The 22,499-nt window shown below is 52.9% G+C and overlaps 1 protein-coding gene across 1 annotated transcript in view; it reads left to right on the top strand.

Moving 5' to 3' along the window:
• GAB2 (GRB2 associated binding protein 2) overlaps nucleotides 1-18,825 on the top strand; it is a 163,080-nt gene extending 144,255 nt beyond the window's left edge. Inside the window, exons 4-10 of the mRNA XM_054725896.1 lie at nucleotides 10,450-11,039; nucleotides 12,202-12,296; nucleotides 13,928-14,192; nucleotides 15,456-15,546; nucleotides 15,853-15,955; nucleotides 17,049-17,174; nucleotides 17,902-18,825. Coding sequence (XP_054581871.1) covers nucleotides 10,450-11,039; nucleotides 12,202-12,296; nucleotides 13,928-14,192; nucleotides 15,456-15,546; nucleotides 15,853-15,955; nucleotides 17,049-17,174; nucleotides 17,902-18,045 — 1,414 coding nt within the window. The 3' untranslated portion in view covers nucleotides 18,046-18,825. The remainder of the gene's footprint in view (nucleotides 1-10,449; nucleotides 11,040-12,201; nucleotides 12,297-13,927; nucleotides 14,193-15,455; nucleotides 15,547-15,852; nucleotides 15,956-17,048; nucleotides 17,175-17,901) is intronic.
• The last annotated feature ends 3,674 nt before the right edge of the window (nucleotides 18,826-22,499 follow it).

A 22,499-nucleotide genomic window follows, 5' to 3' on the forward strand; every position in this document is an offset into this window, starting at 1 on the left:
AGGTAATAGGGATATGAAACTTCATCATCACAGCCAGTTCTACAGCAAGGACTCCCTGCTCTAGGATAATGGTCTTGTTTTTCTACCACCGCCAGCTCTCTCACAGGTGCAGAGCCTGTGCATACATATGTTTATTACCTTTTATTTCTACTGTTAGGATAAACAGAAGCACAGAGCTTAGTCAGGGCTATTTCCCAATCACTACCATGGTCGGCAGATTACAAATCATGTTCCTTAATTAATTTATTTATAGCTACCTAATTTGTGTTATGAAAATTAAGGCAATTAAAGGACTGGCTGTTTAAATATTTTACTTCACAGAATATTTTCATGCATAACCTCACTCGAACCAGTCAAACACACTGAGAGAGAGAGCCAGTATGATCATTTATCTTCCTTTCATAGATGAAGACACGGAGGCTTACGACTAGTAAATGACAGAGGTGGGACTAGAACCCAGGTCTTCTCATGTCTGGTCCTGTAATATTTTCTCCACACTGTTCTACCTTGGTTCTGGTTTTCTGAGTCATTTGCCATCACCCGGCAGAAGCTCCCAAAACTCAGACTTAGCGATGCCTCAGGTACCCATTTGATTCATTTGTCTGTGAACTTTCATGAGTTGAGCCTCCGTCAACTTAGCCCTGAAGAACTGTGTTCTGAAAAGGTAGGATGGATTAACCGAAATCACTGAATTCGTTCGTGGCAGAACCATGACGGCTGTTGATTCCTCCTGAACCACAGCTCAGATGCAGGCAGTGGCTGCGATGAAAAGCAGATTACAGATATGGCTTCAAATCTCGGCTCTGCCACTGTCCTTGTGATCTTGAGCCATTTGGTTAACCTTCTTGACCTTCCATTTCCTTGTCTGCTGAATGGAAATAACCAGTGCAAAGGCTTTCTAATGAACGTAAAATGACAAAACAGTAGTGGATGCTCAGTCCATGTCACCTGTTGTTCTCCTGTGCCTCATCCCCTCCTACTACACGGATGATTGCCCGGGAGTAGAGAATGTGCAAGAGGTCTTATAATCATAGTTCCAGTGAAGGGCAAAGTGCTGTATTTTAATGCCTCTCAGACTTTAATTCGCATATGAAATACCCAAGGGTCTTGTAGAAATGCTGGTTCTGACTGAGGAGGCCTGCGGTGGGTCCCGAAATCCTGCCTTTCTGTTAAACTTCATCTGATGCTATTTAGATTGCCTGCTGTTCACACTTTATAGCTTAGAACTGGAACTCCTAAGTTCCGTGGGCCATAAGCGTCCTGAGAAATCATTTGGTCTGGTCTGGCCAAGGCATTAGGGGTAAGTTAATTAAATGTTTGACCAAATACAGCAAGCTTATTTTTAAGTTGATAATGTTGTATGGCCCTCGAATGATGTTATAATTATCCAAAGGGTCCTTGGCAGAAAAAAATGGTTCCCCACTCCTGCCTTGACCTTATACAATGTTAGCAGCTACCACGACCTCCAGTCCCATGGTACTGCCACAGCAAGAGAACAAACACATAAATGTCTCTGCTTGAATTAGCACTTGGGACCCACTCCCTGCAAAACCTCTGGAAATTCATCTCTCCTCTGAATTACCGTAGCAAGTTTTGATGATATCCCTCACAGCGATTGGAACTCTGTGCCTCATATTATGGATATTAATATGTTACTGTTGTTTGAAGATCCAGGGCACCAGTAGGCACATAGGAAGTATTTGGACAAACCCGTGCTGTAGAGCAAACACAGTAAAGGTGATAGAACGTATCTGCAGCTGGGGAAGCGCCTTTGCTGTGGGGCCCTGACCACTGTGCTGTTCTCTGTGTCTTTGTTTTCACTTGTGTGGGTGTTAGAGCAAGAGGGTGATGAGCAGCATCTCAGGGAGATTTTTGGAAAAAATTAGTCCAAACATTTTTTTGCCGAATTCCAATGGGGGGTGGAAAGGAAGCGTTCTTCAGTCCAGAAAGACTATATAGTTTCTGGTAGTAGTGGAGTAGCTTGCATGATACTAAACATACTATAACAATTATAAACTCTGGACAAAACACACAAAAACTGTTTGAAGGCACTTAAGAGCAATCAAAAATCAGGCAGAGACTGGAAAAGATTTGACTCTTGAAAGAAGGGACTCACACTGAGTGGGTCCAACTTTCATGGCTTTTCCTATGAGGGAAATTCCTATCACCCAAAATATTTAGTATACAATGAGAAATTGTTAGACACATGAAGAAACGGTAAAAGTTGACCTATAGTTGAGAGAACTCAGTTCATAGAAACAAACCAAAGTAAACCCAAATTTTGGAGCTGGAATACAAAGACTTTCAGTGATGATATTTATTGCTTTAATATATGGAGGGGGACTGATAATGAGTGAAGAGATTGTTAAATTTAGGAGAGATAGAAACTCTGAAAAAGAACTTAGGAGTTCCAGTTCTAAGTGTGGGACATTCCCAAACCAGCATAGCAGAGGCTTTGTAAACAAATCTGAGATTTGCACTACCACACAGAAGAGTCAAAATTTGTCGTCGGAACCTAACCAAGTTGATTGCCTGCAAAAACAAAATCATCATCATTCTCCAGAGGATTATACCAGAATCCAGAGCCTAGGCAACCTAAGATCACAACATTCAGGATTTAGTCCAAGATTTCTCAGCATACAGAGAATCACCAAAATGTAACATGTCTCACCCAGCCAGCATGGCTCAGTGATTGTGTCGACCTATGAACCAGGAGAACACAGTTCGATTCCCTGTCAGGGCACATGCTGGGGTTGAGGGCTCGATCCCCAGTAGGAAGCGTGTAGGAGGCAACCAATCAATGATTCTCTTTCATCATTGATGTGTCTCCCTCTCTCTCTCCCTTTCCCACCCTCTCTGAAATCAATAAAAAAATATTTTTACCAAAAAAATTAAAAGAACCCTTACTTCATATCACACTACTCAAAAGTTAACTCAAATGTATCAGAGACCTAAAAGTGAAGTCTAATACTATGAAACTTGTAGAAGAAACATCTCTATGATCTTGGGGTAAGCAAAGAATTTATATAGGATACAAAAAGCAGGAATCATAAAAGAGGAATTTGATAAAGTCGTATTTTGGGGGAGATCGTTATTGTTGTTAATCCTCACCCGAGGATAGTTTTCCTCCATTGATTTTTAGAGAGTGGAAGGGAGGGAGGATGTGTGTGTGAGAGGGAGACAGACAGGCAGACAGACATGTATTGGCCGCCCCCTGCACGCACTCTGACCTGGGCCAGGGAATCAGGGCCAGAAACAAACCTGCAAGCCAGGTATGTACCTTCGACGAGGAATCGAACCCGAGACCGCATGGTGTGCAGGCCAGTGCTCTACCACTGAGCCACACCGGTCAGGGAGATAAAGTTTTTTACTTTATTTTTTATTGTTGACACTATTCCATGTCCCCATTTTCCCGCCTTTGCCCACCTCCACCCAGCCCTTGTTCCCCCTTCCTTCTCGCTATCACCTCACTGTGGTCTACGTATATGGCTTTTACATATATGTTCTCTGGCTAATCCCTTCACCTTCTTTCATCCAGTCCCTTCTGCCCCCCTCCTCCCTGATAAAGTAGTTTTAATCAAAATCCAAATGTTTGCTCTTCAAAAGAACCCCATAAGAAAACAAAATGGGAACTAATAAAATGTGAGAAAATATTCAAAGCACATTTGTCTGACAAAGGATTTATTTCTAGAATATATTTTTAAAAACTATTTCAACTCAATGGAAGACAACCCAATTTTTTTAAGTGGGCAAAGGATTCGAACAGATATGTCACACAAAAAAAGGAATGGGCAATAAATACATGGAAAAATGCTGAACCACCAAGAAAATGCAAATTAAAACCTCAGTGAGGTTTGCTGCATCTCCACTGGAATGGCTAAAGTAAAAAAGATGAGCAATGCCAAGTGCTGGCAAGAATGTGGGTGGGCTTTCATCCTGCACTGCCTCTGACATTCGCACGGCCCACGAGGTGGTCTGCAACACAGGAACAATGCTTTACAGCTGACAAAGCACTTTCACATTTGTTACCTCGTTTGATCTCCAAAACAACCTGACAGGGTTCCTTTTGAGTAGGGCCTTGGAAGACAGAACCAGCTCCTTCATTGCTGTCAAGCATCGGCATAAATGCCTGGTTGGATTACTACGGTCAGTTTGTACGAGGCTAATGATACCAGTCTTCTGTCTATCCCTTTCTACGTGTATGGGGGAACCTGCTATACAGTTACAATAGATGAAGCACATTAGAGATACAGCCACGACTTACTCATCATTACTTCTACTACACTACCAGCCCCGATTCTTCCTTCAAGTACTGAGTAATATGTATTCTGGTTAAAATGATTTAGTTTTCAAAACCCAGCTCTTCTACTGAGCTAAGGTAAGTAACTCCTCAGCATAGTAACCATTGACAGTGGAAGGAACTTGGAACTGAACCGTCAAGACCAGCAGAGCCCTTTTTGTCTGTGAAGATACACGAGTTCCATTGGATTTATTTTTGTTTGTCAGCCTCCGGGCCTCATTCCAGATTCGAGCCAGTCTCTGTCTTCTTATTTCAAGGAGGCTGTTAAACCTCACAGGAGGGGTCCATTTGGGATGGGTCAGATGCAGGAGGATGGTCCAAATGACTTCTTAAGATTGCTAGTGACACCAGTCATCGGAGAAATGCATGTTAAAACCACAGTGAGATATCATCTCACACCTGTCAGAGTGGCTACCATCGAAAAATCAACAAACAACAAGTGTTGGCCAGGATGTGGAGAAAAGGGAACCCTTGTGCGCTGTGGGTGGCAATGCAGACTGGTGTAGACACTGTGGAAAACAGTATGGAGGTTCCTCAAAAAATTAAAAATAGAACTCCACATGACTCAGCAACCCCACTTCTGGGTTTTTATCCAAAGAAACCTAAAGCAGCGGTCACCAACCTTTCAGACCTCATGGACCACCAGTGGTCCGCGGACGAGTGGTTGGCGACCGCTGCTCCAAACGTTTCCTTAAACCAGCAGTCGCCAACCTTTCAGACCTCGTGGACCACCAGTGGTCTGCGGACCACCCGTTGGTGACCGCTGATCTAAAGCACTAATTCAAAAAGATATATGCACTCCTATGTTCACTGCAGCATTATTTACAATAGCCAACATATGGAGGCAACCTAAGTGTCCATTGATAGCTAAATAAACAAGATGTGGTGGTACATATATACAATGGAATATTACTCAGTCATAAAAAAGAATGAAATCTTACCATTTGTGACAACATGGATGAACCTAGAGGGTAATATGCTAAGTGAAATAAGTCAGGCAGATAAAGACAAATACTATATGATTTCACTTATATGTGCCACCTACAAAACAAATAAACACAGAAAATCTAAACAGGCCCATAGACACAGAGAAAAAATTGATGATTACCAGGAGGGAGGGGGTTGGATAGCTGAGTGAAAAGATGAAGGGCTTAAGAGGTACAAGTTGGTAGTTTCAAAATAGTCACGGGGGTATAAAGTTCAGCATAGGGAATATAGTCAGGAATCTATACTAATAATAGCCTAGGTGGCATCACGCCCTCACGCATCACATTCTAACGTCGTCACAAGATAGCCATCACTAGATGGCTGTGCGCACAGCGGAGACAGGGCCTGGTGGAGGAGGCAGGTCCATGGCAGGGGAGGGCAGTTGGGGGCGATCAGGCAGGTGAGCTGTTAGGAGCCAGTGGTCCCACATTGGAGAGGGTGCAGGCTGGGCTGAGGGACTCCCCCCACTACCGCCCCCGTGCATGAATTTGAGCACCAGACCTCTAGTACAGTAATAACTATGTATGGTGGGTACTAGATTTATCGGGGGATCATTTCATAAGTTACATAAATATCTACTATGCTATACACCTGAAACTAATATAATATTGAATGTCAACTGTAACTGAAAAAAAAAATTAATTAAAAAACGTGTATTGTCAGTGACAACTACAGAGCTCTAGATGGTGGTTAATCTACCTAGAAGCATTCATATATTAGGTTTTCTTAGCCAAAACCGGTTTGACTCAGTGGATAGAGCATCGGCCTGCGGACTCAAAGGTCCCAGGTTCAATTCCGGTCAAGGGCATGTACCTTGGTTGCGGGCACATCCCCAGTAGGGGGTGTGCAAGAGGCAGCTGATCGATGTTTCTCTCTCATCAATGTTTCTAACTCTCTATCCCTCTCTCTTCCTCTCTGTAAAAAATCAATAAAATATATTAAAAATTAGGTTTTCTTAAATGGGAACATACCCACTAAAAATCAAACCAGGATCTTCATCGCTAAAGTACATGTAGTCTAATAAGGTGGAAATGAGTGAAATTGTGGTGTAGTGTGGTACATACAATTACAGTGAAAGTGCAGAAGGCCAAGTGCAGAATGAAGTGGCTGGGAAACTGTTCCTAAAAGCCAAGGAAGAGGTTTGGGGTTGATACAAGATCAAAGCACATGCAACAATTGGTGCGCTCGCCCCGCCCACCCACAGGCTCAGGAGCCCCCAAGCAGCAGGCTCTGAGCGGCTGGCTTTCAGGATTGTCTTCCCTCCAACTCCTCTCTGCCCCCTGGGAGCTCTCCGGTACACTTGTGTCCCAATATCTTCCCACACCAACTCCACCAATTACCATTCCCCATCTGGTATGTGAGGGTGGTACCTATCTCTCAGAACTGTTCGGTTTAAAAGCTACGTACTATGTGGTGTGTCTGGCCCAGCACCATGCCCAGTTTCTGAGGGCTTTCAGCCACAGCCCTGGGAGAGAAGCCTGTCTCCACATCCCCTGCTTCCAGGTGTCCTTCCCAGGAAAGCAACTCGGCACGTCACGGTGACATGGGCCTCCATAAAGGTTTACAAGGATGTAGTAAAGGCCCCGGATTGCTGAGTGCTCAGAATTCCTTTCTCGATTCTTGCCCAAGTCAGGGGGGCTTTGAGTAGGACCAGTTCTACTCCCACCTGGGTATGGAACTTTGTTCAGCTCCTCCGCCTGGTGCCCCTCAGCATGTACCCGTATTATCGACCACACGCCAGGCACTGCGCCCGAGCACAGGGCAGGTCCTCCGCCTTCCAGGGCACAGGGTCTGAGGAAGTGGAGGGACGCAGACCCAGCAGCTCTAGCACAAGGCAGTGTGCGTGGGCTGACGGAAGTGTGGGGTGCCGTGGGAGCCGTGGGAGCCGTGGGAGGGTGGTGGCGTGCACAGGAGGAACGGAGGGCCTGTGACCTCTGTGGACCAGAAGGGCTTCTTGTGCATCCAGGAGGCATTCCACTGAAAGGTGAACGACACAAGCCCAGGGTTGGAGCTTAGGCCACCGGGACATGTTTACGGAGGAGCCGTAGTTCTGAGTTAGAGAGGAGGGTGCTGGGCGTGGGCACCGGGACACCTCCAGTGGTGCTGGAAGGGGAGGTGGGGTTGGATCTGCGGATGCAGAGGCTTTAGACAAGCTCAGGGAAGGGGATGGCAGCAACAACACTTCTTTATTCATTGGTTTTCTCCATTCAACACTTCTCCATTCATTGCTGTTCATTCAACAAACATTTATTTCTTATTTACCTTGTGACAAGCACTAATCAGTTGCTGAGGGGGGGAAATGAATGAGAGAGTTTCTTTCCTCGAGGAAATCATAGTCTGGTGGAGGAGACAAGTGACCGTGGTGGGTAACACAGATAACAATGGCTACCTGCTCAAGAACAGAGCTAAGCAGGTGACTGACTGTGCTCCAAGGTAGAGGCTGGTGAGGAGCCTTTTGGGCTGAGTTTGAGGAAGAAAGGGTAGGAGCTGGTCAGCTGGAAGTAAGAACCTCAGGCAGCCAGCAGCACAACAAAGCCCAGAGGCACGGCTGCGTGGGGCAGCCTGGGAACGCTGGACAGTCTGGCTCGAGTGGAGCCTGGAGAGGGAGGGGGAGACCTGTGGGAAGAGATTGGAGAGATGCTTTGGAGTCGGAATGTGAGACAGTTTTGAAAATGATTACACTGGGCAGTGAGGAAAGTAAATGTCAGTGGAATGAGAAACCCTGGGCAGATGGTAGGGAGGCTTTTTCTAGCCCTTTTGCTAGAAAAATCAAGAGGCCTGAATTGGGTGGATTCAGTAGGACCTGTGGAGGTATTGAGTGAAAACTCATAATGTGGGTAACAGGCTTGAATGACTGGTTCCATTTCCAAGACAGGAGGGTCAGGAGGAAAACGATCAATTCGTTCTTGAGTATGTGTAAGGCGACTGCAGGACACCTGTCATTCTGTCCCCTCCACAGCCCCACCTCCACCCTAAAGTCCTCCCGGGGGTGGTGGGGGCCAATTCCCATCACGCCTCCTGGCACACTGGCTCCAGCCGAAGCAGCCTGGGGTCCCTTGAACTTGCCAGGTTGTGTTCTACTTCCTGTGCCTCTAACTGGAGCACCTTTTCCCTTCTCTTGCCTTTTGCCTGGCCAATTGCCAGACTCGCTCAAAGGGAACATCTTTGGAGCAGCGTCCCCTGGCATTGGGTACCCCCCCCACCCCACCCCCAGGGAGAGTTAGTATACATCTGTCCACAGCATTTACTGACCCACGTGATCATGATGATTTGCCTGTGTGTCCCCTCCTCCACCCCTGACCTCCTCACCCAGGGCAGGAGGCATCCCTGTTTCCATTATGCCTGGCCAGCCCAGATGGAAAGCAGGACATCAGTGCGTGTTTGTTACATGAAGTAATGCAGATAGGAGCATCCAACAGGGAGCTGGACATTCCGAACATCAAAATGAAAGGCACCACAGACCAACGCGAATCATGTGAACGCTTTCTGCCTGCCACTGGGCCGCCCCTCCTCCGCTCCAAGCACTGCATCACCTCAAGGCCAAGTGGCCAGTGAACTAGGCCAGGGCTGGCAGCTTGGTTATGTGTGTGGTTGGAGTAGAAAGGGAGAAAGAACAGAGGCCAGCAGAGGAGGGCTGCTGAAGGTTGGGTGACTGAAATGGATGCAAGTTTACATGAGAGAGCCTGGCCCAGACACCTGTTTCCCTTCCTCATTCTAGGCCTCTGGGCCCTGTTCTCTACCGCCATCTGGTGGCCACGTTTGTAAGTAACAAGCTCCTCATAAGGCAGGAGCTCCGTGGATGGGCCTCAGAGGGTTATGACGCCCTCGCCCCCCAGATTTAGCCTGCAAATTGTATATACACAATGTCTGCCTTATTCCAGTGAGAAATTCCAAGAGCTTTTTATCCGATTCTTAGCAGCTTATAACCCCCAACAGTGCTCAAGTCCAACAGACAGATTCACTACTACAAAGGATTGTTCTAGAATAGTGATTACTTTTTTTTCCCTCAACTGAAATCCAATGAAAAATCATAATGTAAGAGAGAGAAAACCAGACCTGGATCCCTATGTTCTTAGAACCTCACCCTCCACTTTCCCAAGGTACCTACACAGAACAAAGTCCAGCTCAAAAACCACGCTTATAAACCAAAGGCTTATGCTGCTTCAGGGACAAATGGACCCTTTGAGACCCACAAGGTCACACCTTGTGGAGGTCACACCTTGTGGAGGTCACACCTTGTGGAGGTCACACCTTGTGGAGGTCACACCTTGGGGAGGTCACACCTTGGGGAGTCGCTCCTTGGGGAGTCGCTCCTTGGGGACTCAGTGCTTGGGGAGGACCTTAGTGAAGCTCACAGAGTGTATCAGTGGCCTATCTGGGGCCTAACACAAATCCCTCTACTCCTAGGTCTTTAAACTGCTTGGTTTTACCTTATTGCCCAAAAACCTAAATTTATAAAAAACAAACAAACAAAAAGAACGAACAAACACAACTCTTTCTATCCTGAATATAGTTCCCAAATAGGAAACTATTTTCCAATAGATATTTTGTCTTCTTTACAAATGCCTGTCAACAAGCCATAATACACAGTGGAAAATAAATCTATAGCTAGCATCTGAATCGTTCCTTATAATTTATATCAGCACCTGTAGGATAACTTCTTTTACAATGGGAAGACTGAGACTTGGAGAAAATGACTTGTTAGCTGTTTTCTGACAACTTTAGGGTTCTTTTTACTGTCTCTCAGTCTTTGTATTCAGATGTGTATATTATGCCTTAAAACAGTGATCACATTAGCAGTATAACTGGCTTGTTGATGTGGGGGTGTTGGTAAGACCAGCCCCTGCAACTCACAGCCATTTGGGGGTAGCGGGAGGAATAAAGGCTGACATTGATGGAACATCTCTATACTAGTCTAGTTTCTAAATAACCTTCAAAGTAGGTTTTTAATCACCGTTTTTGCAGATGCATAAACTGAAGCTCCGAGAGAGAAAGTGCCTTGCCCAAGGTCACACAGCTAGTAAACTGAGGCAAACCTCAGGCCGGCCGGCCTCCGCAGCCTGTGTTTCTCCCGCACCGAGGAGCTGCACGGGTTTGACCTCCCTGGGTGGGCAGTCCTGGCCTCCTCTAACCGCCTGCCCCGTCCCTTCTTTCTCTCTCAGGAGTGCCAGCTTCTCTCAGGGCACCAGGGCCTCGTTCCTCATGAGGAGTGACACAGCTGTACAGAAACTTGCCCAGGGCAACGGACACTGTGTCAACGGGGTCAGCGGTCAAGTCCACGGCTTCTACAGCCTCCCCAAGCCGAGCCGGCACAACACAGATTTCAGAGACAGTGCCTACGACCTGCCCCGGAGCCTGGCCGCCCATGGCCACACCAAGGGCAGCCTCACAGGCTCCGAGACGGACAACGAGGACGTGTACGCCTTCAAGACGCCCAGCAACGCCCTGTGCCGGGAGTTCGGGGACCTCCTGGTGGACAATATGGAGGTGCCGGCCACCCCCCACTCAGCTTACCAGATCCCTAGGACCTTCACCCTGGACAAGAACCACAATGCCATGGCAGTGGGCGCTCCTGGGGACTCGGCCATCGCTCCCCCACCCAGACCCCCCAAGCCAAGCCAGGCAGAAACACCTCGCTGGGGCAGCGCTCAGCAGAGACCCCCCATCGGTGAGAACAGCAGATCGGTCTCTGCCGCCACCATCCCCAGGCGCAACACCCTCCCCGCCATGGACAACAGCCGGCTTCACCGAGGTCAGTGCAAGCCCAGCTGAGGCCCAGGGGGGAGGGGAGGTAGCACGGGGCTTCTCAGCAGTTTGCTGGCCCGTGGCCATGCATGCCCAGCAGACGGGCGGACCAGCCCGGTCACTGACATCATCCACCCAGCACTGGAGGCTGTGGGTGGACACCCACTCTGGCGAGAGTGGAGCAGACCCTGCCTCAGACACACTGGTATTCTCCCAAGGGAGATAGAACGTGCTTGTTTAACCACGTTACAGCGTATTGTGGGTTTTGGAAATCTAAACCCCATAGTATTTTATTCATTTATAAATCAAGCCAAAGATTGCAAAAATCAACTTAGAGGTCCAGTCCAAACTGGAGCCAAACCTACGTGGACAAGCAAATATTAAAATAAAATTAGATCTTCAGAACATTTCCTAAGCCCCCCCTTGAATCTGTGTAAAGTCTGAACTTCTAACTTGGACTGTCACTCATTTTCCACGTAGAGTATTCCAGCCCTGCACATAGTCTCCTCTGGTCAGTGAACAAGTCTAACATATTCGTGCCTTTCCTTGGCATTTGCTTTGTAACTTGCAAAGCCTGTTTTATATCTGCTCTATTGTGGAAGCCAGTAGTGCCCTGAGAACTTGGTGAGACAAAGCCTCGCCTCCATTCCACGTGAGGCCTGAGGTAGTGGAGACACTTGTTCAGGAGCAGAGATGGGCCTTGGACCTGGGCCCTGACTCCTGCTCAGCGCTCTGCAGTCTTGCAGTGCATCACCTGTTTGATAGTCACACACACACACACACACACACACACACCCGCTTCGGGACAGAGATGGCAGAGACATAGAGAACATGCTCCTGCTCTTCAGAGAGCTCACACACAGCTGGGGAAGTAAAATCAACACGTGTACATCAGTCAGGAGTCAGTGGTGGCCGGTGAGCGGCCTGGGCGGTAAGGGCTGTGGTTAGAGGAAAGGTGCATAAATGAGGGTGAAGTGGGGGGGTGGGGGGGTCCACGTAGATGCTGGCACTGGAGCTGGGAGCCTGGGGGGGACTTCTGAGCTGCAGGGAGGTGTGACAGGGTAATGCCTGATCACAGGGCAGGGAGGAGTGGCTTCTGGAGTCTCAGCAACACGGGGAGGGTCTGGGGAGGAAACGGTGAGCATCTGGTCTTCCTTCCTCTGCCGCAGCCTCTTCCTGCGAGTCCTATGACCCCCCTCAGCGAGGCGGAGCGAGTGCGGGCCGGTCTGCAGAGTCCATGAGTGACGGAGTCAGTTCTCTCCTGGTGAGTGGCCCCGGCCAGGCGTCCTCGGGTCGGCGCAGATGGGGTAAGGTCACCCGAAGAGTGACAGCATCTCCCTCTTAAGACCCTGACTAGTTCTTGTCTCAGTTCAGAGCCCTGGGTTGAGTTTTGAGTTTGTTTGTTTTTGTCCTCACCTGAGGATATGTTTATTCATTTTAGAGAAAGGAAGGGCGAGGGAGAGGAAGAGAAACATCCATATGAGAGAAACATCGATCGGTTGCCTCCCGTACGTGCCTTGATCGGGGATGGAACCCACAGCCTAGGTATGTGCCCTGACCGGGAATTGAACCCGCAGCCTTCTGGTGTATGGGACGATGCTCCAACCAACTGAGCCACCCAATCAGGGCACCCTGGGTTGATATTCAGACAGTAAGATACAGGAATGCTGCTGGGGAGGAAATGTGTGTACACTGGACGACAAGGCTCGCCAACCCTGTGGGTAAGCAGGAGGGTCTACCTGCAGAGGGCCCAGGCTCTGGGATGGCGGGTCTCAGGCTGCATCCTCGCCCACCAGGTCTCCCGGGAGGAGGGGCTGTGGGAGAGACTGCGGGCAGCAGTGGCCCAGCCAGGCTCAGCGGCAGGATCCCAGGCCGGCCTCCGCAGCGGCTGACCACAGTTCTGCAAGGTGTCGGGCCCCAGCTGAGCAGACTGGGCCTGGCTTCAGGTGCATGGAAAAGACTAGAAATTAGGTAACCAAAGCAGAGGCAGCTTAGTTATACGTCTGGACACACAGGGCAAGAGATGAAGGTGGAAAGTTGTGAGTGGGCTGGGGGCGCACACCTATGACATGAGGCCATAACGTATCGTAAAGAACTTTTATTCCAAGCACCTGGGTGCAGGCGGGCTGAGTGCGAAAAAAGGAGTCAGCGCAGACTGAGGGGGAGGCAGGCATTTTGAGCTTCTGCTGTCTGCAAGCAGTTTCTGTGGGCGCACAGAGCTGACTGGCGGGTCCCGTCCTTGGTTGCTCCCGGTGCCTGATGTCCAGTGGTTACCTAGGCTCTGCGGAGCTCCAGGCTGCACTCTTTCTGCAAGATGACTCCTAAGCACGATGCGTTTCCCCTGCCCCGACTTATTCTCTTGAACCCTTTCGGAAGGAAGGCCGTGGTCAGGGTTGCTGCATTGCACACTCTGGCAGCTCTGCCTGCACCGTGGTCACCCTGAGAGCTGGCCTGGGTAGCGCAGCCGGCCCAGCCCTCACCTGCCAGGGCCCAGGCCTCTGATACGCTCCTGGCCCAGCGCAGGGCCTGACACACTGACTTCCCAATGGTGGGTCCACACTGAAGCGGAGGCAGGTCCTGAACTAACTATGCAGCCACGGCCTGTGCTGTCCTCTGCCCGGGGCAGATGGAAAGCTCATGGCCCAGCCACCAAGGAGATTTCACGCTAAACATTTATCAGAAACTACAAGGGAGCCCCAAAGGAGCCTGGGAGCTAGAAGGCCCCCACAGGGGAACTTCCTGTTGCCCACGCTCTCTTCTTTGGTTTCCCAGGGTCTGCCTTATAGCTTCACCGCGCACCTCACTAGTCATGCCCTTTCTCCCTGGTGCATAGGTCCTCACCCCTCTGGTTTCTTCTGGCCAGTGATGCTGTGTTCCTTTCGCTCTCCTTCCTAGCCGGGGAAAGCACTCATAGGCCGATCAGACAGCACCAATTCCGAAGACAACTACGTGCCCATGAATCCCGGCTCCTCCGCCCTGCTGGCCTCGGAGCGAGCCGGTGACAACTCCCAGAGCGTCTACATCCCCATGAGCCCAGGGCCCCATCTCTTTGACCCGCTCGGCTACCCCGCGACAGCCCTTCCCATGCACCGAGGCCCCGGCCGGGGGAGTGAGATCCAGCCACCCCCCGTCAACCGCAACCTCAAACCTGACCGCAAAGGTAAGTCCGCTTTTTTCTGGTCCCGTCTCTGGACAACGGCCGGGGGCTGTTTGCATTCACTTAGCGATGAAGTGGGTCCTGCACGTTACTTGCAAGGAAAGGGTCGCCCCTGCAGCCTGCACCACCCCAAAGTCTCACACACATACACTAACCCTGCAAATGCATCCCAGTGGTCTGGCCCCTTAGCGACTGGTTGAGGGAGAAGCCTGGTGTCCAGAGTGGGGGAGGACCCAGGACAGGCCACATTCAGGTTTCCGCTCCGCCACCTGCTGACGTGTGAGTAGAGAGAAATCGTTCTGTGTCTGAGCCTTGTTTCTTCATTTGTGAAAAGAATATAAAACATACCTCCCAGAAGAATTGAGGGGCATAGCTACTATATCTAAAAGTGCCTCCTAATGCATCAAATGCTGTGCAAGGGTAACTTGGGTCAGTTTACATCTGGGTAGAGTGGAACGGGCAAAGCAGTCTATTAAAGGGTCCACTCTGACGTAATAGAAAGGTGTGAGCATTCAAACCTGGTAAATGGGGGTTGGAATCCTCATCTAAGACTTCCTGGGTGTGTCTTTGGGCAAATCCTTTAAGTTCTCTGAGCTTCAGTTTTATCTGTGAAATGGGAACAGTCATTCCTGCCTCCGGGTTTGTTCGGAAGGAAGCATCCGGGAGGTTGACTCTGGTCCACGGCAGGTGCCCAGGGAAGTTGGCTCTGTGCTCCCGGCCTCTGGACCAGGAGGACGTGCTGGAGTTCCGGCTCCAGGCTGCTCCCACCTCAGGCGCCGGCCTTGGTCCGTGGCAGGGACTAGAGGGAGAAGTGGAGTCACCTCTGGTGGAGATGAGCCCACGGTCTGGTCCCCAGGGAATTCAGGTCTTAGCATTTGAATGGAAGCCTGCAAGGCCGGGGCCTTCATCTCCCTCCGCTGTAGGTTCAGAGGTGGTCATGGCGGCGTTCTCCCATATAAATGTCCTCCCTCGCTTCCCTACATGGTCACATCTCCGGGGTTAGATGTGACCTGTTGTCAGACCCTCTGTCCTCACTTTAGATTCAGAAAATAGGGTTCCTGTAGACACAATGCAAAGAATCTGTACTTTGGCATCTGAAGACAGACTTCGAGGCCTATCAACATGGACAAAGAGCACATCACCGCTCAGCCTGTGTCCCTCTGAGACCAGGATGAATCTGAGGGCACTCACACTCACACGGTGTGTCACGTGGAAGTGTGACATTATTATTCACGGCCGATAACACGACTTTCCTTCCTGCCCCAGTAAAGCCAACGCCACTCGACCTGCGGAGCAACACGGTCATCGATGAGCTCCCCTTCAAATCCCCCGTCACCAAGTCCTGGTCGAGGGCCATGTGAGTGTCTTTGGAAGTGGGAGCGTGGCCCGGAGCCGTCCGGGTTGGTGAGGGGACCGGTGGCCAGGCTGGGAGTCAGGAAGGCTGCAGCCTGACGATAATGCCGTCAGTAGCTCAGCCCTGCCTACGTCTCTGGGGGCTCGGTTCCTTATCTGAAGGGGGAACAGTTGTATCCACCCTGAATCGGCTCCTCACCTGAGAGTGACGTGAGGAGCTCTGAGGGCAGAGGTTGGGGTGTGTGAGGGTTGGGGGCCCTGTGGAGGCTGGACACTTCCCGGTTTACCCTTTGCCTTCCCCCCACCACAGCCACACCTTCAACTCCAGCTCCTCCCAGTACTGCCGCCCCACCTCCACCCAGAGCATCACCAGCACGGACTCAGGAGACAGTGAGGAGAACTACGTCTCTATGGTGAGTCCCCTGGGCCCAACGCTCAGACCCCACTCCCCACTCCGCCCAGCGACCCCACATCACTTGATATTTTGTTTGCTGCTGCAAATCTTTCTTGAGCCACATGAGGCGATGAAGACAGGGTCCCTCCCCTCAGAGAGGCCGCAGTCGTGGGGCAGGAGGAGGCCGGCCTCTGTTGTGACGACACAGGCGGTGTGGAGAGTGCACCTGCAGGACAGGCTGGGAAAGGCACTGAGGTGGAGGACCCCGAAGGCCATCTTGGGGGGACTGGACTTTTCCTGTGGGCAGGAGGGAGCCCCAAAAGGGTTAGCAGGCCAGGTGATTAGACAGGTGTTTCAGAATAAGCACTGGTGGCAGGAGCACCCTTCAAAGTCAGCTCCTTCTTCTGTCCTGTTAAAGCCTTTTAGAAGTAAAAGATCTGCCCTTCACTCCTGACGCTGAGTGCTCAGGGCCACGAGCAGTGTGTGCAGACGGGAGGTGCACATACAAGGACTCTGGAGGCATAGACACAGGCAGCGCGGCACGGGGCCTCCCTGAGGTGGCGTGGAAGAGAGGACGGCTGCCCGGCACAGGGTGGTTGCTGCACGTGAACCAGCCAACCAGAGGGCAGCCACAACAGGCAGAGGACTGTCGCCCTTCTCACTAGAACGGGGCTTCGCAAAAATCCTGGGCAGGTTTCCCTGGGGCCTGGACGGAGACAGGACCCTCGTGCGTGTCACTGAGGGGCTGCTGAGGAGGCGGGGCCACTTGTCCAGATCTCGCAGGAGCTGGGGGAGCACAGTGTCCCTGTGGCCACCCCGCTGTAGGCCATGGGTGGGGGTTTCGGAGAAGCAGATTTGCTGCAGAAGACGACTTTGCAACGTCCAGTGCACAAAGGGAGCGGGCTCCCGTCTCGGGGTCCACAGGCGAGGGCTGGGGGAGGGGTGCCGGCCTGAAGGGAAGGACGGCTCAGCGGGAGGAGTACAGGTTTGGGAGCCAGCACAGACCTGGTTCCCGCCCCTGCTCAGCAGCTCCTACCCCCGGAGGCGAGCTTTCCGGTGGTGGGTTAGTCCAGTTCCCAGACTTACTAACAGGGCTTTCCTCCTTGTGACAGCAAAACCCAGTGTCTGCCTCGCCCATTCTCAGCGGCACCAGCAGCCCAGCCCCTAAGAAGAGCACCGGCAGCGTCGACTACCTGGCCCTGGACTTCCAGCCGAGCTCCCCAAGCCCCCACCGCAAGGTGCCTGGGGTGGGCCGGGGTGGGCCAGGGCTTTGGTGGGGGTGCCTACGCCCCAAACAGCAGCACTCCCCTCTTGCTGCTTCACTGTGCTTTCAGCCGGGCCTCACAGGGCTCACACCCCCACCCTCAGCACACAGGCACCTGGGTCCAGGCACCTGGTCAGCCAGGCCACCCCTGTGCAGATGGGCACACGAAAGCACCCTGAGACACTCCGCTGGAGGTCACAGAGTGGATGAGCGACAGGCCCGGGACCCCTGTGTCCTGGTCCCGAGCTCTCTGAGGAGAGCTCCCTGCCTGGTGGCTCCCAGAGCCCTGCTCTTGACGCTGTGGCCGGAGGGGACTCTGGGCGAAGGCCACCTCCGCAGGAAGTTCACGGAGCTGCCCAGTCTAGAGGCAGGGCGGGCACTGGCCTCAGCGCAGGTCCCCCGCAGGGATACACAGGCCTGTGGCTGGTGCTGGTTGGCACCCAGCACGTGCCCTCCCCTGGAGGAGTGGTCACAAGGTGGGTGGGGACAGAGCTGTGGGCCTGGGTCCCCCTTGGGGCTGGAGGGGGGATGCCGTGTGGAGTGGAGGCTCTAAAGGCCACTTTCAGAAAAAGACAAGACTCCTACGGCCAGTCAGAGCGGCCGGCGAGGCCCACCTCCTCTCCAGGGACAGCGTTGTGGGGCTCCCCGCCAGCCCCCCTCCTGGGGACTCACAGCACTTCTACTCCCCCCTCTGCCCTCAGCCGTCCACATCGTCTGTCACTTCCGACGAGAAGGTGGACTACGTCCAAGTGGACAAGGAGAAGACCCAGGCCCTGCAGAGCACCATGCAGGAGTGGACAGACGTGCGGCAGTCCTCGGAGCCTTCCAAGGGTGCCAAGCTGTGACCGGGCTGCCAAGCCTGGAGAGGGGCCCGGGCACTGAAGCTGCCTCCTCCCCATCTCCCCTCTCTCCTCTCCTGTTGCCCTTCCCACCCACCCTCCCCTCTCCTTGGCCACCTTGGACTGCAAAGCACTGACGTCAGGGACCCTGAGCCTTTCCTGGGAGGCTGGGGCCTGACGGAGGCACTGCCTCGGCCCCCGGGCCCACCTCTGGTTTTCACCAGTGATGGCCACGCCTCTATTCACCTTAGCTAGGGCGCTTGCCAAAAAGCATCCTTCAGCCGCTTCCTGCCCTTTAGACCTGAGTACCTACCAGGTGTATGGAGGGAAGGGCCGGGGCTCTGAGCTGGACTCCACATCTCACGCTCACTCCCAGCCACCTTGCCGCCGCCCCGGGCTACCTCCTTCAGTCCCGGAAAAGCCCATCATCTCACTGACCAGGACGACAAGGACCAGCAGACCAAAGTGGACATGGACTTTATCCCTTTCTGTCTCAGCAGGGGAGAGGCAAGGCCACCAAAAGGTGGAGGAGTTGAGAAGGAAGGTTAGAGGTGGTCTCTGGGCACAAAGGACTTAAATCCCCCCACTTTCAGCCAAGTGGCAGTGCACCTGTTGCGGGTGGGAGGGCAGAAGGATGAGGACAAAAGGAAGGTGAAAACAGGATGATGGGCAACAAGGAAAGGGCTCAGAGCCCAGGAGATGGCGAGACAAGGACACAGGCTGGTCCTCGGGCCGCCCCTGGGAGCTTCCCCAAGTTCCTGCCACCTGAGGTCCCACGTGAGAGAAGGCTTGGTGGGGCTGGGTGGTATGGGAGGGAGGGAGCCTGGGGGGCACTGGAGGTGATGCAGGGGCTGAGGGGCCACCCTGGGACAGCAGTGGGCTGGGCAGAAGGCAGTGCATGGACACAGTAGGGGGGACAGGCAGCAAGTTTCTGCAAGATGAGCAGTGCAGGGGGCGCAGGTGACGGATGGATGAGAGGCAGGAGTGAAGGCCTTGGGGGGACAAATACGCCCAAAGGGCGGGTGGAGTGCCCGAGGCAGTGCTGTGGGGACGCAGGATGGAGCAGAAAGTGAAGGAGAGATGCCGTGTGAGGGGAGTGGTGTGCGTGGTGTCCGTTCCCAGCAGGGATGGACGACGGGGAAAGCAGCGCGAAGGAGAGAGCAGGGCAGAGCCTGAGGATGACGTGGATTCGGGCCAGGGCCTGGTGCCCGCTGAGTGTTTCTCAGCTCAGCTCACACTATGTTGAACCCTCACAGCCCCGGTGCCACGTTGGACTCAAACCTGGCTGCAGGGACAGGAGCGGGTTTCACCTCAGCCACTTTCTCCTGAGCCGGGGCCAGGGCGATCTGAATCTTACGTTAAAAGTTCTTGGCCAAATTTTCTAGTGTCAGAGGGAACTGGGAAGACGAGGTGTTTGATCCTCCCCTGGGAAGTAGACCATCCTAACAAAAAGGACTTCCCACTATAGTGAATGCAGGGGGCTACCGCTCACCCTTCAGTTTCTGAGTGTGTGTACACACCCCTCCCCAGCCCAAGGGCCTGACCACTCCCTAAGAAGTCCCATCCTGGAGAAACTGTTTTCTCCGCAGCCGCCCCCTCCTCCCAGGCTCTGGGACAGGCACCGAGGACACAGGAACTCATCAGACTGTCCCTGCACTTGAGAAGGACACAAGGCATTGGTAATGGCCACGAGAGACTGGAAATGCTGCTCCCCCTTTCCCAGGACGAAGCACAACCATCCCCAGGTGGCTGGAGCATGAGCGAGGAGGTGAGGCTGCTCCGGGAGGTGGGTGCCAGGGCAGGCGTGGGAAGGGGCGGAGATCAGACGAGGTGGCTTCTAGGGAAGGGAGGTGCCTGAGATGGGCTCAGAAGATGATGGGTCAGATTTTCAAGTGGAGAAGAGGCTTGGCGAGCCTTGTGCTTTGGGAACAGAAGACCTTGGGGAGTACGGGTCCCTGGCTCCGGGTTCCCGCAGGGGAAAGGGCAATGGTGGCAACGGCCTACCATGAGCAGGTGTGCCGTTCCCTCTATCCAGCCCTGACTGCGTCCCTAGGAAGGGAGCTTTTAGTGGCACCACCCCTGTGCCCAGCAGGCTACAGGTAGGCCCAGGTGTGGGTGCCCTCATGTATTTTCTGGATGTGCCGTGATGTGCACTGGCTGGCATCTTCAGAGACTGAGTTCAAATCTAATCTGCAAGGAGCCCTCCCTTTGGGAGTTCCTGTAACTCCCAAAGTCTTAGGGTGGAGATGGGAGGAAGTGCAAGAGAAGAGGACACTGGCTCACAAGCCCCACACTACCAGGTGTTGAGCACATACCTGTCAGCTCCGTTTAAAAACTGGTCCTTTGGCCTCTTGGGTCAAAGCTCCCCTCTCCTGGTGGCCTGGCAGGACCAGGGTTGCTGTCTCAGCACCTTTAACACAGGACTCCCGCCTGGGGCGCCCTCACCCACCTCCAGCGCCACCTCTGCCAGGTTACAGAAAGCAGAGCAGGAACGGGGAGATGTCGCTCCTTCGGACCTTGGTTTGCCCGTCTATGAAATGGGTGGTTAGATTAGGTCTCTGAGGCCCCTGACAGGGCTGATGCTCAGCTGTTTTAAAGGAGAACTCCCTTCCCTGTGACCGCTCTCGAGGGTCTGGATCACTAGGGATGGGCAACCCCCACACGTTAGCCCGTTAACCCAGTCTCCTCCCTGGATTGCGTTTGGTAACCTCTACACCTGAAACCACACACACATGCCCCGTTCGTAGGACAGAAGCACAGCCATTCTGCAGTGATTGGAGCACAGGCTCAACCCCAGTCTGTCCTTTGCCCCCTTACCTGCCACGGGGTTAAGGCCTCAGCCCCCACGTGGCCAGGCCCCTCACCCCCACCCTCCTGCACCCTTTGACGAGCTCTGCAAGCAGAGTGCAGCGTGTCCTTCCTCTCTCTGGGCCTCCCTCTGCAGAGTGGGGGGGAGTGAGCTGACCACAGGAGCTTAAAGCCCCGCCTACAGGCCCATCATTTTGGGACCCCAAGCTCTTTGGGGCCAGGTCGGCCGCCTGTGAGGGGCGTCCCACTGGAGAGTCAGGCCGTCATGTGCTATTTGGTGGTGTGTGTGTGTGTGTTGGTTACATGTCTTGAAACTTAGAATCCTTCACACAGAATTGTTGCTGTCGGGAACAGAGATAGGCTAGGAGAAGCCCAGTCTTGGGTTCTTTCCCTGTTACCATTTAAAATTGACATTTAATTTTTCAAATCACTGTTGGTGCCTAATCACTTAAGTTATTAATTTATTCTGTTTCCTTTTTTTTTTTTTTTTAAACAAAAAATTGTAACGTATTTATCCTGTGAGTAGGTCTGGGGCGGGCGGGCACGGGTTTGTGTGGGTCGTTTTGCTGTGGTGACACATGGTACAGGCCTGACGCGTGCAGGTCGCTTCTTCCTGTGGTGTTGGAGCAGGACAACAATAAAGTCCGATAGAAGCAACCAGCGTGGGCTGCCGTGTCTGCCTGTCGGAGGGGCTGGGGCGGACCGGGCCAGCCTGTGTGTCGTGTGTCGGCATGAACACATGCTCAATGAGAAAATGGTTTCTCGGGGTCCTAGAAAGGCTCCGGGCCAGTCGGCTCCACTTTCATTTTAACAGAAAGTAACTGTTACTTGGCGAGAAACAAGAGTGAACCCTCCTTACCTCAGAGTCCGTCCTCCTGGTGTGTAAAATGGGAACTGCAGTAACCTCTGCCAATTCATCTTTCTTAGAAGGCACCCTGCCCTGGGACTGAAAAACGAATGTGTGTGACTGGGCGCCAACAGACTCTCGGCCCGCTTTTGCTGGGCCCTGCGGCTGACGTGTGAGGGTCTATGACACTTGGGCCCAAACTCAAGCAGGAGGCCCTTGAAACCAAGCCCTGGCCACACCACTGGCCGCCACCTTCCCACTTGGTTTGTTCTCCCAAAGGGGACAGGCAGGGCTGTGGGAAGGGGGCCTCCCAGCCCCACGGGTGGGATGGCACCTGGAGAAGGCCTGCCTCCCAGCTTTCTTCCTGGCCTGGGCCCACGTCCAGCCAGGGGAGACGACCGCCCCTCAGTTCTCAGAGGGAACGGAGAAGGAATGTGGTATCAGCACGAGCTACGGATGGACAGGCCAGAGTTCCTGGGGTCGGAAAATCCCCACATACTGGGCTGCAGCCCCACCCGAGAGGCCCCTGTCAACACCATCAGGCAGCCCCTGGCCTGTGCACCCACCACCCCTCCAAAGGCAGAGGGCTCCCCGCTCCTCAGGATACGGGCATTCTTCCTTCCCTCTGCAGCGCCCGCCTCTGCCTCCCGTCCTCACCTGTTCACTGAGCACTTCCCTGCAGGTGCTTCCACGCCACGTGGGATGCTCGACAAGCCAGCGAGCAGGGGTACCCTCCTTACTGCCTAGACACGCGCACAGCACAGCCACGGGGTGGGAAGGACGACATCTTCAAAGGCTTCAGAGA

Source organism: Eptesicus fuscus, chromosome 13, assembly GCF_027574615.1.
Source record: "Eptesicus fuscus isolate TK198812 chromosome 13, DD_ASM_mEF_20220401, whole genome shotgun sequence".
Taxonomy (NCBI): Eukaryota; Metazoa; Chordata; class Mammalia; order Chiroptera; family Vespertilionidae; genus Eptesicus; species Eptesicus fuscus.